The sequence below is a fragment of the Pagrus major genome, chromosome 3 (genome assembly GCF_040436345.1).
Source record: "Pagrus major chromosome 3, Pma_NU_1.0".
Taxonomy (NCBI): domain Eukaryota; kingdom Metazoa; phylum Chordata; class Actinopteri; order Spariformes; family Sparidae; genus Pagrus; species Pagrus major.
In genome coordinates this window covers 7360957-7379826 of record NC_133217.1, presented here as the reverse complement: position 1 = coordinate 7379826, position 18870 = coordinate 7360957, and the positions used below count along the sequence as shown (strand labels likewise).

General features: G+C 42.3%; 2 protein-coding genes across 2 annotated transcripts; one reads left to right on the top strand and one right to left on the bottom strand.

Moving 5' to 3' along the window:
- Nucleotides 1–226: 226 nt before the first annotated feature.
- crtap (cartilage associated protein) lies at nt 227–5995 on the bottom strand. The gene is made up of 7 exons (XM_073463238.1): nt 5382–5995; nt 3750–3899; nt 2830–3001; nt 2586–2714; nt 2314–2459; nt 1206–1289; nt 227–633 (listed from the first exon to the last, which is right to left on the bottom strand). The coding sequence occupies exons 1-7, from the start codon at nt 5841–5843 to the stop codon at nt 556–558; spliced, it is 1221 nt and encodes a 406-aa protein (XP_073319339.1). The 5' UTR covers nt 5844–5995; the 3' UTR covers nt 227–555.
- Nucleotides 5996–6943: 948 nt separating this feature from the next.
- fkbp9 (FKBP prolyl isomerase 9) lies at nt 6944–18104 on the top strand. The gene is made up of 10 exons (XM_073463199.1): nt 6944–7199; nt 8632–8777; nt 10356–10545; nt 10636–10781; nt 11578–11767; nt 12849–12994; nt 13087–13276; nt 14412–14557; nt 16727–16890; nt 16998–18104. The coding sequence occupies exons 1-10, from the start codon at nt 6997–6999 to the stop codon at nt 17175–17177; spliced, it is 1701 nt and encodes a 566-aa protein (XP_073319300.1). The 5' UTR covers nt 6944–6996; the 3' UTR covers nt 17178–18104.
- The last annotated feature ends 766 nt before the right edge of the window (nt 18105–18870 follow it).

The window sequence follows — 18870 nt, the reverse complement described above, 5'->3', positions numbered from 1 at the left end:
GGCCGCTATCATGTTTTGTAGGTGACTTCTCATCCAACAGTTGAAGTCAGCTTACGCACCATCAATCACAGAGTGGCATGATCTTGTTTTGATTTGTATACACCTATTCTGTTCCTCTTCATTGTTTGTTTGAATATAGTCTTATGACTCCATGAAATTAAATAAAATGTAATAAACAAAAACAGCTGGACTATTACAACAACACTGTGACAATCACTTCAAAGACCTGAAGTTTTATTATCAATTCATTGTAAAAATTGCCATCTTTGCAAGAAAACAAACATGATTCACAGTGAAGGAATGAATCCAAAAACAAGCAAGTAAAAATATTTAAATCTCTATTCTCATAATTGTCTTTAAATCATTTAGCCACTGTGCTGTACAGTATGTCCATACCACTCAACTGGATATTTAGTGCACAAAATAGGAGAATTAAAAAATATTCAGGATTTGGATCTACAGGTAAGAACACAGTGACCAATCAGAGCCTTGTACAAAACCCAATAAATACAAACTGGGGAGTGTTGGTGCTGTTTTGTTGTTTGTGTTTGTTTCTCAGTGTTGCGGTGGACCTTCCAACATGGGGTGATTATCTTCATCCAGGAACTCATCTAAAAACTCCACCACCTCTCCCTGCAGACACATTATGAGAGAAAAGGGGGGAAAACAGCTCAGGAGGGTGTGTTTTGTTTAAAGTGACATCTGCACCAAGTGACTTAGCATAAAATCTGACACTCAGTTTTATCTGTGATTTGTCATACCTGGCATTACTGAAGAGATTACAGTCAAGAACTGAATGGTATTTACCACATGCTGCATGTAATCCTGGCTTATGTTGGGTTGCCCTGATGGCCACAGTTCTTGTGCTGCATCATAACAACCTAAAGAAATCCCTGTGTCATACTGCCACCCCGTGGCCGCCTGTCATACTGCAGCCTGGTAAACACAGGGCCCACATTGTACTGCAGGGAGTCATGTGACCAGAGTGAGGTATCCAGGGTTTTTCCATAAGTTACACAAGGACAGAGCCTGAGAGAGCCGCAAACAACCTAATCCAGACTTTAACTGATTTCATGGGAATCATGCAGATCTCTTTTACAGGCTGGGCTGTTCCTAATGTTCCCTTCACTTGACCAAAGATAACCTCCAGGCTAGAGGCATCCTGTGATGCACCAACACAGAAATATGTAAACACTGGCACGCACCTCATCGTCGCTCACCAGGCGCTGTCTGGAGAACTCCAGCATCTGTAGCTGCATGGTGGTCTGATTGTAGTACCGCAATGCCTCCTGTAGCGCGCGCACACACACACACACACACACACACACACACACACACACACACACAGGTAAAATTTATGTTAAAGTGACTTAATGACATGAAACAGGGAAAGAAGGCAGAATCCAAGTGCTGACTCAATTTCACATCAGTGTAGTCCAGAAATGGGAAATAAAGCTTAGATGCTTTATTGTGAGTCACATTTTAAGATTGATATGACCATCATATTTGTCCTTGAAATATGAAGCTACCAGCTGCTGGTTAGCTTGGCTTGGCTTAGCACAAAGACTGCAAACAGGGGGAAACAGGGACCTTGGTTCTGTCCAAAGAAGACATCACAAAGTCCCTGCACCAGCCAAGAAATATCTCGGGGGGGAAACCAAAACATGTTGTTTTCAGGCTTACTTTGTAGACGTTTTTAACAAACAAGATATTACATTTACAACTGTGAGTTTTAGAGGTGCTGGTAGGAGTCTTTTGTTGGCTTCAGACAGAACAAGGATAGCTTTGATTTTATCCTTTGATTCAAGTCTTTCTGCTAAGCTAAACTAACAGGCTGCTGGCAGTAGTTTTATATTCACTGTGCAAAATGAGTGTTATCAATTTTCTCATCTAACAGACTAAAAGACTCTCTAGGTTACATTATCTAAATTAATAACAGTCATAGTTGTCATTTGGTCATTTTGAGAATCAAGTTATCGAGTTGCAGTCTGACTGTTGAGTGTAAAGCACAAGACAGTTGATAGTTAGCTTAGCTTGACATAAAGACTGGAAAACAGAAATAGTCATTCTTGCTCTGTCCAAAGAAATCTGCCTGCTAGCACCTCGAGAGCTCATTAACTATCATGTTGTATCTTGTTTGTTTAGCCAGGCATATTGGTTAGGTCGAAACTGGTCGCCGTTTCAAGATAATCAGCCTGATTGAATAAAGGGTTTTGATTTTCATTCTCCCTGAAAACCTGTTTTTTCCCCCGACAGGAACTGTGAGCACTTCAGTGTGAGTGCATAAGGTTTGTAGTCATTTATATGTCTCACTGATCTGGGGAGGAAGTCCTCCTCTGTCAGTTCCCACTGGCTTTTGTGGAACTGGTAATAGGCCACGTTATTCTTCATAACTTCATCGTTGGGGTCAAAGAGCATGTAGCTGGCTGCACATGGCACTGCGTTCTTCAGGTCATTCACTGAAAACACAACAGTTACAACAGTGAATGCAGGGATTTGCTGTCATGACTACATTTCTAAGGAAAGTCTAACATGCACATCATGTCAGTCAGCGGTAACGAAAATGTTAATGACAAGCTACTCACATTTGTAATAGGCAAACTGCAGATAGTGGTACATGGTGGCCACGAACTTCTCAACGACGAAGCCTCCTACGACAGGTGTCAGGTCATTTTCACACGTCACTTTTCTGTCAAGGACCTCTATGTAGTGATCTGAGGAATCAAACCAAGAACAAATGAAAATAAGATGATGAAAGGAAAAGAAGATTTAACATAGCAACAACAAGAAACAGGAAACAGATTACAGTCAGAACTGAGCTGAGCTGACCAGCGATGGAGGGGTAGAAGTCTTTAAAGTCTTTGACGTCCCTGGGGCCCTCGGACGCAGCCAAACACTCGTCGTAGACCTTCAGGAAGTCCCGCAAGGCCAACTCCATGTCTGACACCGAGGTCCGGAAGTTTTCTCCGTTATACGCCCGCACCGCACGCACAAACAATGTCTGCAATAACACATACACAAGGACATATCAATCAGTCATTTAATGTTCATTTTAAATTGAATGGTCTGTATCAGTCTTATGAGGTCCAGTGTGTAGGGTTTAGTGGCATCTAGCAGTGCAGTTGCAGATTGTAACCAACTGAATGCTCCTCGTCACAACCTCGCCCTACGGTGGCTGCTAAAAACTTGCAAATGCAAAAGTCCCTTTCTGGAGTCGGTGTTTGGTTTGTATATTCTGGGCTACTGTAGAAACGTGGTGGAAGAGGACCCGCTCCCTCTGTAGATATAAAAGGCTCACTCTAAGGTAATGAAATGACCTTTAAGTTTATTTGTCATTGCAGATATAAAAACTAACAAAATATCTCTTCTCTCAGAACCAGGCTATAAACCTGACAGTACATCAGGAAAAACACAAATAAAATCCAAACATATACATTTATTTATATTAAAAAAAAAACAACAGAGTGGAGATGAATCCTCAACTTTTTATTTTAAGCCCTGCCGAGGTCCACAAAAGGCCCCTGGGCCCCACTTTGGCAAGAACTTGTGAATGAATGAATCCTCCTATGATGTGGCTTGTTCACCACAGGCTCTGACCACATCAGCACACCCACAGAGCCAATAATAGGATGGTTTGGTGTCCACAAAGACATGTGGGTGTGACTCCAACATGCAAGTAGCCTCTTTATTTTGTCTTCTCACCGTGCAAACTAAGGAGAACCTGATTCTGTGTGTGTTTGTGTGTGTACCTCATAAGATTTGGTCTCCAGGTCTTTGAGGTGTTCGTCAGCTCCAGGCAGACTCTTGTAGTAGGCCATGTTCCTCTGCATCATCTCATCATTGGGGTGTTTCAGCAGGAAGGTGTGGGCGGCAGACACTGCCTTGGCCAGGTTATCAGACTGGGAGAAATAACACAGAAACACATTGTGAACACTTAGAGGATATAATACAAATGCCATGCAAATGCTACAGTATGGTACGAATAATAATACACTGAAACCTCATGAATCCCGGTGTTACATGCAGATCGATGACAAATTAGAGCCAGAACTACTAACGACTAACGCCTACAGCTTAAACGCTCATTAACAGAGATCATCTCGTCTCTGTAACTCGACTGGAGGCTAGACATCTTCTCACTTAGCGTTTTGAAAGTGGTAGTGGGAGAAAAGAGCTGCCAAACATGACAGTCAGAAATCTCCTGTGGATGTTCACTGGGTCACATCTGAAGACCAAATCTTGTGATTCATATAATCTTCACACAAATTAAACCATTCAGTGACCATTCTGGAAGAGACTGCGAGGACAGAATGTTTCCTCATAGGACAAACGTGATCACTCAGAATTAATTGTGTGATACTTCAGATTACAGCCCACACATATTCAGTATATAATGGTATTACTGTAATACTACATAACATTGTGCATGAGTACAAGTGGACCCAAACTATGCCTGGAAAATTCACAATAACGATACAATCATGATATCCATAGAAATATGAGAAATCGATCTAAGACTTTGTTTACTTTGCGCTGTGTCTCGTTTTTGGCAAATATATTACCCTCAAAATATGAGTGTAGGGAGGTGGAGAGGGTCTGTAGCCATAACTGTTCAAAAAGTGTTCAAAAAGGACAATTACACTCAATTACTTGTGAAAAAGCAACCAGATGAACAGATGCACATGGTTATCCTGAATATTGCGACATCCCAATACAAAATATAGTTATTTGTCGAGCAACAAACAAATTATGATGTAATATATCATATATTAAGTTAAAACTTTGCTGAGCCGCAAAGGGAAACTCACAAGCTTTATAAAGTAGTTAAACCACCTTTATCAGATGCAACATTAAAGTGGTGAACACATCACTGCATCAATAATTATAATCTAATGATAGAATATACTGTATATTATTCAAGTATGCCATTCTGCATAACGAGTACTATTGTTTTAGGTACTTTAAGCATATTTTGAAGGTATCACTTGAGTAAAAAAGTAAAAAGAGTATTTGAAAAGAGTATTTTTTGAACACACTTGCTGCTCTTACTTGAGTAAAAGACCTGAGTACTTCTTCCACCACTGTTTATTAGTGTCTTTGTGCTTTGACTTCTTAATTGGAAGAAGGAAACACAAGTAAACACAGAGCAAAGCTCAGGACCTCCCTTCTGGCAAAACCGAGCCCCCCTGCATCCGTGGCACGTAGGTGACGTCAGAACGCATTTCTAGAAAAATCACTGTCAGTGAAGTAAAAATAGAAAGTGTGGGTGCACTGTGAAACCATACTGATCATCATCCTGAGGTAAACGAACATGTAGAGTCCTACACGTCCTCTAAGTTTGACCCCTGACCCTCCTGATGACCCCACATATTATCGCTTACCTTAAAGTAAGCGAACTGCAGGTATTTGTACGGCTCCCTCCTCTCAAACTCGTCTATGGTGTCCCTGCTCGGCATGGTCTGCCTGAAAGCAGGCAGCCCCTGTTTGCAGCGCTTCAGGCACTGCGCCCTCTTCATCACGTTCCCAAACGCCCGCAACTCTGGAAACTCCTCAAACTTGTGCTCGTCTTCCAGCCTCATGGAGCTGCAGTTGAGGTTGCAGAAGGCCTCGCTGTCCCGCAGCAGCCGGTAGAGCCGCAGAGACACCTCCATGTACTCCACCGTCTCCTTCCACTTCTCCCCGGTGTACTGGTCCAGCGCGTATTTGTACGCGGACTCCAGAGGCATCAGCTCATTCCTGGGGAAACTCCTGAAGCTGTATTTCTCATACTGCGAGTCCACAACAGAGGCGAGGAGCGCGATTACGAGCGCAGAGAAGAGTTGGGAAGAAGTGGAGGGTGCCATTTTTGAAAGTTTGGTGCAGAGGCTGGCTGGGATGATCCCGGACTGTCGGTGTGCGTGGGTCTCTAGGACCGCCTCAAGTTCCACCACGTATCCGGACAAAGTCTCCCCTCCCCCGGGCAGGAGCAGACGCTCTCCAGCGGGTGGAGCTACTCCTCCCACTAAATCACAAAAGTTAAATCACTGCTGCTGTTCTGTCCAAATACAGTACATTTACTTTGCTGCCACAGAGGTGACTTTTAATAACTTCACAAGATGACTGAGGTAGAAGTTCTGGGTTTTACATTACATGAGCACTGTAATTGAATATTATTCTATAAAATACTTCCCTTCAAAGTTATAAATTGCTTCCTCTCGATCACTAATTAAACCCCTGGTAAGGCCGGAGCGTCCCTCCCCCTCCCACTGCCACGTAGAGACATTCCTGCCTGCTCTCCCCCCCCTCCAACAGGCCTGAACCCCAACAACACAACATGAGGAAACATGTAGAACACCGTCCAAGAATCAGCTTTACGCGTCCTGCTCTTTGTTCAATTTTATAACAATCCAGAGGCGCATCCAGATGTGTGCAGTACATTGATTTAAATGGATCCAGAGGGGGATGTGTCTGCTGCAGCTGTGTGTGTATGTGTGTGTGTGTGTGTGTGTGTGTGTGTGTGTGTGTGGAGACCCCTACGTTTCCACGTTGACACATCTCAGAGGCTGCACTGCGCAGGAGCAATACGTGGTGCCCAAAACGACCCCATTCAATCTAAAAGTGCGTCAAGGCAGCGAGAGAGAAGCAGGGCGGGACAGGAAAAGTAGACTGTAATTTCAAAATAAAAGCACGAATGGCTTCTTAAGCTTTATTTGTGTTAATTTATTTCTCGTACAAACACAAGAGCGCAGGTTCTCATCACTATCTATCTGAGTTTTATGAGTAAAACGTCGCATTTAGGTTGGCATGTTGAGGTTTTAGCGTCATAGTTGAACCGGATGTGGTGCACTTTGTGTCCGCCTTGACACGTGATCATTCCTGCGCTGGGACCGGGGGGCAGGACTTCTGTCCAAGTCGGAGTAAAGGAAACCGAAGTAGCAGAGAACAGGGAGGCAGCGTACACACATACAGGCCGTACCCCAGTTATCTCCAGCGGCTCAGAGTTTGACGGCAGTGAAGATGATCCAGTGTGTGCTGCGGATGTTATTTCTGTCGGTTCTGGTGGCGTTCGCCGCCTGCAACGCTCCTCCGGTCCCGTTAGACGACATCCTCATTGAGAAAACTTTCGTGCCAGAGCAGTGTGTGCGCGCAGTCAAAGTAGGGGATTATGTCAGGTATCACTACATTGGCACGTTTCCGGACGGCAAGAAGTTCGACTCCAGGTGAGTATCAAGCAAAGGATTGATTTGAGCCTCGCGTCAAAGTCTCACCGTGCAGAGCAGACCGGCTGCACCGTGAGAACACCGTGCGCGGTGCGTAAAAGTGCGCGTTTAGTGGTTCGTCCCTGTTAGCCACGCAGGCAGGCTGGCAGGCTGAGCTCTGGATCTATGAATGCTTCAACCAAGAGCTCCGAAACTTACCATTTCAACTACCAACAGTGAGCTTACACAAATGATCCCCAAAAGGAGAGTTTTTTTCATTAGATGAGACATTATAGAGTCATTTCAGCTTAATGCTCATTGAAACCTGTGGACCAGGTCCTGATGCTCAAAGTTGAACCGCTTCCAGGACATCTGAAGGTCCCTGAACTCCCCTTTTGGGAACTTTTGACGCAGTCAACAGTTATAACACTGTATCGGTGATCACCTGCCCAGCTGTAAGAGTAGTCATTATGCTAATTATATATTAATTATTCATGTATTAATGTGTTAATCACTATAAAGTTGGAGCTGGTTGAGGTGGAGCTCATTTTAATTAATTAATGTAACTGCTGGGGTGTCTTATCTGTAATAATATATCATAATTTATTTCTTTATCTTATTGTTATCATATTGTTCTCATTTTCAGGTTACTACTACTAGAATAGCTAGAATAGGTTTACATGCTTTAATGCTCAAAAACACATCAGGATTCTCATACTGTCCAGTGCTGCAGCTCTGTTTTAGCTCCTCTCTCTTTAAGGCCCCACCTCCTGAACACCCAGTCTGCTCTGATTGGTCAGCTCAAGCACGCCTGAGCCAGCATCACTCAGTGTGTCTCCAGTCAGCTCTGTCACGTTTTCATTTTCCAGTTAGCTTCACTTCTACTGTGAATATAGGCATACATTATGCAAATGTGTGACATGGCTACATAGTGTGATGTCATAAAGTCATGGAATTAAAGGAGGGACTTCTGACGAGGCATTTCAGGAGCAGTGTTTTCTGTGGGAGAGAGGAGCTACTGTTGGTGTGGACGTTGGGCTTTTTAACTTTCAAGACTTTTTACATGAAGAACCTTTATTACACGCTGAAAGAAATGTAGAAAAAGAAAAAGAATAAAAGATCTAACCCTTTAACTAATTTTGTGGCCCTGTACGCACTTATATTCATGAATAAAGTCAAATTGTACACATTTTAAACCGGCCATGTGTACCAGGATGACACATTTAAAGAAATTATATGCAATAAAGATGGAGTGTTTGAACCTCACACCCTGAATAACTGTAGTCCAGGCACAAAATGTCAGTGTGTAAATAAAAGTATAATTTGCATGAGTTACTTTAGAAAGATCTTGGTGTATCCATTCTTTCCAGAGTCCCTGGTCAGTATGACATCATGTGAATGTTCTGCCTATTTTTTTTCCTTCTTTATTTTAATTGTGCTCCATCTGTTTCAGTTATGACCGTGGCAGCACGTACAACGTGTTTGTTGGCAAGAAGCAGCTGATCGAAGGGATGGACAAAGCTCTGGTGGGGATGTGTGTCAACGAGAGAAGTCTGGTGAAGATCCCCCCTCACCTCGCCTATGGAAAGCGTGGATATGGTGTGTATGTTTATAACTTCCTGTCATCCCTGTGTCGCATCATTACTGATTGTTCTGAATCAGTCAGGACAGAATATAACAGTTTGAGGACAGGCCGGTATTTATTCCCCTCGACAGTCATTATAAATACACAGATGAGTGAGCACACCGCTGGCGCTGCTCGCCACGACAAAGAGAGAACTTGGTCAGATATTGGCAGGAGCATAAGCGACAAAAATTACAGTAGTTGTACAGAAAGCCCTGTTGTACTGGAGTCAGGCGAAGCGAAGAGGAAGTGGGCTGCCCCCAAGCGTCCATGTTGATGATGTCAGAGGGACATCACAGACCAGGAAGCAGGCCAGAGGAAGCTGCTTTGGATCAAGACTAACTGCACTGCAGATGCTGGAGCATCGGCGGTGGGCAGATAAACTCTCTGGGCCTCTGTCCGCTGTATGTCTGTGCCAGAAAATGTGAATACGATTGTATGTTGAGGCTCTACAGGCTGGTGCGTCAGTGTGTGTATTCATGTGTGTCTATGTGTGTGTGCATGACATAGTTAGATAATGGGACAGAGAAGAGGCATGTGTGGACAGGAAAAATCTGAGGCTATAGTCCTCTACCCCAGTCCGCATTAGAGGGAAAATCAGACAGAAAGAAGAAAACACAGAGGTGAGATAGACAGAGATTTGAACCGGAAAGAGACCTGCTGCCAGCTCATCAGGAATAAAGATGTAATGGCTGCCACACACCCTGTCCTGTCTGCACCCCTCCTCCCATCTCCTTAGCTTCTCCTTCTTCTCCTTATTATGTCTCCTGAACACTTGTCGAGCTGCTGAAGGCTCAAAAGACAACTTCACATGTATCTAAAAGCAACAGTGAGAGAAAACTGCTTCAGGCATTTTATTCTCAGGAGTAGTAAGTGAGTAAAAAGTGGCTCGTGCTCATGTTTGCAAACACAGCTGGTTGAGATAATAAGTGTTATAACCGGGGATTTGATAACATGAGGAGGAGTTTACTTCACTTACACTTACACACCTACTACCAGGGCTGTGACTCACAATTGTTTTCATAATCGATTCATCTGCAGATTATTTGATTTGATTTGTCCATCATCCCAAAGTGTCATTATTTGACGAGTTGGGAATGAGATTCAGAAATAAACTTTTCTTACAAATAGCACCTTTAAGCAGAAAGGTGTTGGTCTGATAATACACTTGGTCCTGATATTACAAGTGGTACCTTGTGGCCAGGCAGTAATAAAGAGGGATGAGCAGGGAGTGCAGAGATTTATTGTGGTTGTAAGCATTCAGTTTACAAACAAAAAGTATCAAATGCTGATGTTTGAGAAGCTTGAAGTAGAAAATATCAGGCATTTTTGATTTAAGAATGACTGAAATGATTTATTAATTAATTAATTAACAACATATTTTTTGATCAAATTTATGTCAGCGGACTCATTGATCAGCCACATGATTACTCACAGTATGAGACCCTTACTGACCCAAATATAAGCATAATAATCAGCCAGCAACCATTCGTTCTATAATTAAACAGATATGAAGAGCCTGTTTGAATGACTAGCTTTCCTCTCCTCTCCAGGTGACATCATCCCTGCGGACTCCATCCTCCACTTTGACGTCCTGCTGCTCGATGTGTGGAACCCAGAGGACGGCGTCCAGATCAACACCTACCACACGCCCTCAACCTGCGACAGAAAGGTGGAGGTGTCCGACTACGTTCGCTACCACTACAATGGCACCCTGCTGGACGGGACGCTGTTTGATTCCAGGTTTGTTCTGTATAATATCTCATTCACACACAGTCAAAATGCACCCGCACACACATACATGACCAATCTCTCTTCCATCCTTCATGGCAGCCACACCCGTATGCGTACCTATGACACTTACGTTGGGATTGGGTGGCTGATTGCCGGTATGGATCAGGGCCTTCTGGGAATGTGTGTTGGAGAGAGACGCATCATCACAATGCCTCCCTCACTTGGATATGGAGAGAACGGAGACGGTGAGTACGAACAGTTTCTTTATTATCTGTTTCCTTGAATCTGATCACGTTCCTGTCGCCCTTAAAAGCTTCAACTCCTTTAAGAATAACAAGAGACTTAAGTGCAAAGCAACAAGTGCTGTAGTTGCACACTTGGAGCACAAGATGGCAGTACATCACGCATGTATGCAGTTAAACTACATCTCATCTTCCTTTACCCTCTCAGTCTGGTCAGAGATGGAGAATAGAGACTTACTGATGCTTACATGAACAGTTTATCTGAAGGCCATGCTGAACTTTAACAATGTCTGCTGTGTAAACAAAAGGATATGGAGTGAATGTGTGAAAACTCGCAACTGGTTACAAGTGAAAGAGCACAATGTTAAGTTCAAATGCCTTACTGAGCGTACAAAAGTCAGGGTCTTCAAGTAATTTCTATCCTCCAGCAATATCTTTATGAATAATTATCTCCAACAATAAAGAAGCAAAATATGTCCAGTGTGAGGGAGAGAAAATAACAACATAGTCCACATAAATAAACAACATAAATGAATGTTTCTTTGCTATGTTGTGTCATGTTTAAGTCACATTTTCATTATTTGTACTGATGTTTTATTCTTGGGATAGTTTCACTAGATAATTTTAACTCATGGTCCATTTGGAGGATACTTGGTTAATATTAGGAATTGGTCCTGGTCATGATTAGAAGACGAATGATGAAGAGTATGTTTGTAGTTCATGTCATCTTCTCCTTCATCTCTTTCTCCACACTTGTCTCACTCCTTTTCCTCAACCTCTCTTGTCCTTCTCTCTCCAGGCAGCGACATCCCAGGACAGGCGTCCCTGGTGTTTGACGTCGTACTTCTGGACCTCCACAACCCCAGAGACGGGATCACGGTGACCAATCAGGTGGTGCCGGAGTCCTGCACGAGGAAGTCCGTCTCTGGAGACTTTGTGCGCTACCACTACAACGGCAGCCTCCTCGATGGAACATTTTTTGATTCCAGGTGTGTGTCAGTGTTTAACAGTCACAGAGTAAATCTCTGGATTATTTACTTATTACTTTTTAAATCTCTGTTGTTCCTCATTCAGCCTTAGGATGGCAGTATTTCTCTGTTCACTGACGATGAATAGAGCGATGAATCGAAACTTAAGAACAACTGCTGGAAATGTCCTGTTTCCATTGTCTAATAATGTGTTCTCTGAGTAGTTCTGAAACTCCTTTGCTCTTGTGCTGCTACCCACAACAGTGGATTAGTCATATGTGGTTACTTTTATGAAGAGACTGGCAGAATGACAAGCAGTCATTATGTCCTAAAGGTCTAAAACTATTAATATAAAACAGTTATTTTAAAATATTAAAATATCATAAGCTCCTGGCTGTTTAATCATGCCTATCACTGCATGTGGCAACTATAAAAAAGGGTACACAATGGCATATACTGTACAATCTACCAAATTAAGGAGTCAGTTCTTTCTAAGAATTTCTTGTTATTACTTTACAAAATCTCTGTAAGGTTGACAAATAATATCTGAACTGCTTGAAGGAACGGAAGCTGCTACTTCAATGACTTACAGCTCAGTAAGCCCCACTTCGCAGCCGTGTGGGTTAGGCCTTGTAACCGTTATTGTTGCTATCGAGAGGTTATTTTGCACATTGTGTACACACTGTGGACTCATGATAGTCTGTTAAACCAAACACATTTTCCATCTCCTCATACATACATACTTTTTCCCCGAACTTGAAGCTCTTGATATTAATAAATTCCATCACACGCTATGCTTGTGTTGTCAAAACCCACAAATGCATCCTCCAAAACAAACTGTTGGTCGCAACGGAAGCACAGGGGTTTTTGGGGTAAGATTTTTCTTCGAACCAGACGCCTGCAACAGATTTATTTTGTATCCTGAAGATATCTCTTCAAGTTGGCAGGTGCTCTTCTGTGTCTTAAACATCGTTATATGTGATTAAATGACAACTCACTGCAGTTATATACAAACAAACTGCATTTAGTTTGCAGATAACTGTGAGTTTCTTCTCTATGTGGCAGTGTAACAATGCTTTTGTTAATATTTTCGGTCCTACAGCTACTCTCGTAATCATACCTATGACACTTATGTGGGTCGAGGCTACGTGATTGCTGGCATGGACGAGGGTCTGATTGGCGTTTGTGTCGGAGAGAAACGCACCATCACAATCCCCCCACATCTCGCCTACGGAGAGGAGGGCACAGGTTAGTTATCCCTATCTTTATCATAATTTCTAACTCGTTTGTCTGCAGCTTTTAATTCTGTCATTTTCTTTCCCTTGCCATGGCCCCCTAAGGCTCGAAGATCCCTGGTTCAGCTGTGCTGGTGTTTGACGTTCACATCATCGACTTCCACAACCCATCAGACAACACAGAGATCAAGGTCACTTACATGCCAGAAGAGTGTGGCAGGCAGACTAAGAAGGGAGACTTTATCAAATATCACTATAACGCCTCTCTGATGGACGGCACATCCATCGACTCCACGTGAGTAAACGCCTGTGAGACACTAGAGGAAAAATCAGGGGGTAATCATGACCATTTGGATTTATCCTCGTGGGGGACCATGAATGATTGCACAAAATCTCAATAGTTGTTGAAATATGTTAGCACAAAGTGGTTGACCGACTGAATATGATGACAAACAGCATTTTGGAAAAAAGGACGAACACATGAGGTCCACTGGTCCCAACAGAATCTTGTATTTGAGTCAGTTTTCTCAACTTCTACACTTTGTTAAACATCCCTCTTCAGTACAGCAACAATCTACAGTCAGTTGCAGATGTATAAATCTGTAGCATGTCTTGTAATCCTGCACAGGATGAGATAAAAGGGTATATACTGTCAGTGCAAGAGGAAGTAGCAAGTTAATTTCCTTCCTTCATATGCCCTTTATATGCTGATTGTCTGTTACTCTCTTCGCCTTCAAGACTACACAACATTTCACTTCCTCTGCTTGTGCATTCTGCCTTAGTTTCTTGATTTTCTTTCCTGAGGGCAAAGAAAAAACAAAACATTTCTATTACTCCCCAGGTGCACATCATAGCCCTAACCGGTTTGCATCTAAAGTTGAGTTGCCTTATCAACTAAAGTTTTGGGGAAATTGTAGGAGCTCACAGACAGCAAAGCATTCAACAACACATTAATTAAAACTCCCATATCAATAAAAATAAACTAAAATACACAATACATCATACGTATGAAAGATAAGCTTTTCCTGAAAGAAGGTGTTGTGTCTAGAGCCGTCCTTGATACCAGATTTAAACCATGTTTTGTCTTCTCACCCACTGAAACAACTTGATAAAAGGCAGACATGACTCCACTCCTCTGATATTCTGTCACAAATGATCATTCTGACTGTGACAAGCAACAAAATCTCCACCTCTTTCTCATCTTTCATTCACACTCAGCCAACTTTAGGAATGAGTAATCATTCAGAAGTTATTGTCAGGCACACAAGAAATCAGGGGAAAAACTGCTCTATTACAGAAAATATGTGGAAGGGCACTGTAAGAAGTGATATGTTACTTCTTATGTGTATTCTAACGTGTGCTTTCTTAAAAATAATAATTAAAATGAATAACTAATCAGTTATTTTGTACTCCGACTCAATTTGTTTCAGGTATAACTATGGAAAGACTTACAACATCGTCCTGGGAGCAAACCAGGTGGTCCCAGGGATGGAGGAAGGACTGATGGAAATGTGTGTGGGGGAGAAAAGGCACCTGATAATTCCTCCTCACCTGGGCTACGGGGAGAGAGGAGTCAGTAAGTCACACACAGCCACACACACACACACACACATGCATGCACACACACACACTCACAAACACACACACATGCGCGTGCACACAGATTTGCAGATTTGCAGTGATGATGGAAAATACATGTGGGTGGTGGTTTCTGATGCATGACGCTAGCTAGGCTTGTGGTCATGCGAAAATTGACAGATGGCTTATAAAGGACACTTGCTGGAAGGTTTTTTTTGATGAGTTGGTTTTCATGTGTGATGAACTACATTTAACTAGACGATTAAATAAAACTCTCTGTTCTTTCTCATAGTATTGTATTGTATTGTATTAATTATTTTGTCCGGGGACACTTTATAATTAAAGTGATTCTTGAAGAGGAGACAAAACAGGATCAAGGGTCTAAGGGATGTATATAATTCCACATGAGTTGGACTTGGTATACATGTGTATGTGTATAAATATTTGTATGTGTGTAGCTCTGTGTGAATTCTGGAAACTCCAGTCCCTTGCCAGATAAAAAACTGCAGTTGTAAAACAACAGTATGCTACATAAAATGGAAACCCAGATGAGTAGTGTAGTGGATAACTACTTGTCTCAAATTAACACTTATCTTTACTGTTTGACTATAAAACACACTCACAGTGGGAGTCTTGACAATAAGGATGAAACAGCTGGTCTTCAGGTCAAGGTTGTTTATTACACATAACAGATACATGCAGTGAGCTCTCCCGGGAGGAACTGAATCACTCTTCTGATCACTCAGTTTATATACCTTTTGGTTCTGGGGTCGCCACGCCCTTGAACCCTTCTTCATTTACCATGATCAATACAGTTTTTCCACTATTAGCTTTTACAATTTCATCATACCGGTGAAATGTCTATGTTAGGATGTGTTTTTTAAAAACACCAACAGCCCCTCTCAGGCCCCCTCCCTTCCATGGGCCCTGGGTATTCTCCTGATGTCATGAAGTCTTTATTGTATACATACCGGGCAAGTACAGCTCTGTCTTAAACATTATATATTCCTTGTATGGTGCTAATTCTTTCAGTGGGGCCATCAGGTACTTTCCAACTGCTCATTCGAGGACAGCTGTTCCCTCCAGACTGAAACACACTGTCTGATCGTTCAGCTTATATACTTTAGGTCCAGGTGGCTTTCCACACCCCTGGACCTTCCCTCTTTCATTATGATCGATCTGGCCTTGCCACTTTTCAGAATCAGAATCAGAATTCCTTTATTTGTCCCACAAATGGGGAAATTTCTCTGTCACAGCAGCCAAAGGAAATGTATACGAAATGTATACGTTGAATCAACCCTGAACCTCTGAACTGGTCAGTCCTCGGTGTGGGGCCTCTTCCTTTAGCTATTCTCTGACGCACACTACAGGGCTAATGAGTTGTTATCCTGGACATGAGACCTCTACGTTAGCACCTTCCCACATATACTTAAAGGGAAGCAATGGTCCTGTCCCATCCTGTCCTGTCACTCAGAGCTCAGGAGGTATAAGAAACACACAGACACTACACAGTCTAACAGCAGCAGGAAGGAAGGACCTGCGATACCTCTCCTTCACACACTTAACACACTATTATTCTCGGAACGTCAAACATACTCGTGTCTTGACCATTCTTGGTTGTGTTTTTTAAAACCTACAGATGTCACACCCTGGCCCCTCCCTTCCTTGGGCCATGGGTGACCTGTGTCAACACTTGTCACTATTGATTTATTTCAGAGTTTTCAATAAAAGTTTACATTACACATTGGAAGCTTACACTAGCTTTCATCAACTTACATGAGACATTGGCCTTCCCCATTCATCCCCACCAGATCTATACTTAATGGCACATTTAGACATACCTTTCATTTAGCTAATTTGTCAGCAACAGCTCCGGACATTCCAACATTTCTTAATAGCTGTCAGAGGCATGTGGCCAGGTGGGAATGTCTCAGTATTCTGCCACTACAGTAGCTGGTGGCTCGTCAGGGATGCAACAAGGCAGTAAAACACGATAAAAAACAGCAATCAATGAAACATGAAACCATTTGAAAAAATGTTTAATGTTAGTTTAAGCACAAGCTGCAGTCGTGTTGAGGGAGGGAAACTTATATTGCTAATGCTGTTTGTGTGTGTGTGTGTGTGTGTGTGTGTGTGTGTGTGTGTGTGTGTGTGTGTGTGTGTGAAGCTGACGAAGTACCAGGGAGTGCAGTGCTGGTGTTTGACATCGAGTTGATAGACATGGAGGAAGGATTACCTGAGGGCTACATGTTCATCTGGAACGAAGATGTGTCTCCTGACCTTTTCGCTGAGATGGACAAAGATGAAAACAAGCAGGTGGAGCCCTCTGAGGTACGTGATAACCTGCTGATGACTTAATGTACATCTGAAACATTTTCCTTTTTGCTTTTGCCTTTTTCCATAACTCAACCTCTTTCATCCCTACTTTGTTTCTATAGTTCACCGACTACATCATGCGGCAGGTGACCGAGGGTAAAGGCCGCCTGGCTCCGGGCTTCGATCCTTATCGCATCATTGACAACATGTTCTCCAACCAGGACCGCAATGGAGACGGAAAGATCACAGAGGCAGAGTTCAAACTCAAAGCAGACGAACCTGCCACCCATGACGAGCTATGACGGGACTGAGTGTAAAACTCAGATCAAGGTGTAGGCTGTGGGGTCAGACAGAAGGGGGGTTTTTATACATATGTGGGTGGTAGAGTAGAAAAAGACGGAGTTGTATGCACAAAGTAAGCAAGTGTGGAATGAAAAAATGTTCTGAGAGATGTTTTATTTTTATTTTGAAGACTTATAGGATGGTCAAAGCACATCTTGTCCTTATAGAGCCAAATGAGTTGGAGATGGAAGAGGGAGGATTTAGGAATGAGAAGATTATTGGGAAGAAAACAAATGATCTGAGGACTTTAATGACGGTGAATGACTTTTTTTTTTAATCTCATCTGTCTTGTTTTATATGACTGTTTTTATTTTGAAGGGTACAAAAGCACTCCTGTCTGAGAGAACAAACCAAGGCCTCACTCCACAACATTCATCACTCCTTCCTGACTTTAATTGTTGTTTACATTTTGTGGTTGTGCGCGTGAAACGTTGTTTTCTTTTCACTGGGTATCAGCGCATCTCTGAAATAGCTTCCATGAGCAATGCGTGTGAGAGTTTTAAGTGAGATATTTAAGCTGACACCTTCCATTGTTTTATGTTAAAATGTCAGGATGCCTTCTGTGTTTTCTGCTGTTCAGATCAACAGACACTGAAAATCCAAAAAATGTTGTTGGGTCTTTTCAGTCTTTATGTCGCTTTTAGTCAACTAGTTGTTCCGTTGCTTGGTTTTGTCTTCATCCACATTTCACCTGATTGTGTATGTCTTTGTGTGTGTGCGTGTGTGTGTGCTTGTGTGTGTGTATGTGTGTGAGCGGTAGAATGATACAGAGTGAAAAAAGTGTGTGAATGTTGTTTGTGTTTTACTAGTTCATTCAGGAGAATACTGAGGCTTGTTGATGACAGCACAAAGTTTAATTTGATTAAATGACCTGACTTAAAAAATCATGCCTTGATTACGTCAGTTCTTCTATCCTTGAATTTGTATGATTGTCTCCGTTTGCTTTGGCACTTTTTGAACTTTGCTTTTATTGCATTTATTTACTACTCCACAAATTAATGATGCAGAACCAGAGATATCACTCAAAAACTGTGAGTGGAAATACCCACCTCCTCCCATGGCCTCATAGTCTCATCCAGTCCTTACTCTTCCTCATCTCTGCACCAATAGTTCCTTCTCTCTTTCCTTGGTAATTAAAAGAAAAACAGGTATCCTAGGAATACACCATTAGCTTTCAGTGACTCTGGCCTTAGTTTAAAAAAAAAAAACAAGTTTCCCCCTTGATATATCCCTTTATGTTTGATCACTCTTGTAACTGCATTTTTAAAAATAATATAAGTGTTGTATATTTGGTTACATGATTTTGTCGTATATCCAGTGGCGATGCAGTTGAAGATGTTTGAAGAAAAACTCCGCCGACACTGTCTTAGTTGTATAACAAATTTATTACAATAAGTCCAGTATCGTAATCAAGTAAAACGTTACTTGGAGAGCCTCCAGCCGAATAATGAAACTCTGAGAAAATATGCAGACAGCTCCTTATATACCAAGCTTGTTTTGGTCAAAGACTTAGTTCTAACATATGGTTCATATTAAGAGAGGGACAGATTAGAAGAGAGGCACCTCTTCACCTCTGACCCAGGGCCTGTATGACTCTGCTGACATAAAATTTGGTATATGTTATCTTGACAGCAGCACCATCATGTCAGCATT

Bases quoted from the DNA above. Each gene is read 5' to 3' on its own strand.
- crtap (XM_073463238.1), bottom strand. From the start codon at position 5,843: ATGGCACCCTCCACTTCTTCCCAACTCTTCTCTGCGCTCGTAATCGCG. The intron at 2,715-2,829 runs GTCAGCTCAGCT...TTGATTCCTCAG, and splicing joins CTTCTACCCCTCCATCGCTG to ATCACTACATAGAGGTCCTT. The intron at 1,290-2,313 runs GTGAGACATATA...CGCGCGCTACAG, and splicing joins AGGACTTCCTCCCCAGATCA to GAGGCATTGCGGTACTACAA.
- fkbp9 (XM_073463199.1), top strand. From the start codon at position 6,997: ATGATCCAGTGTGTGCTGCGGATGTTATTTCTGTCGGTTCTGGTGGCG. The intron at 10,782-11,577 runs GTGAGTACGAAC...TTCTCTCTCCAG, and splicing joins ATATGGAGAGAACGGAGACG to GCAGCGACATCCCAGGACAG. The intron at 14,558-16,726 runs GTAAGTCACACA...GTGTGTGTGAAG, and splicing joins CTACGGGGAGAGAGGAGTCA to CTGACGAAGTACCAGGGAGT.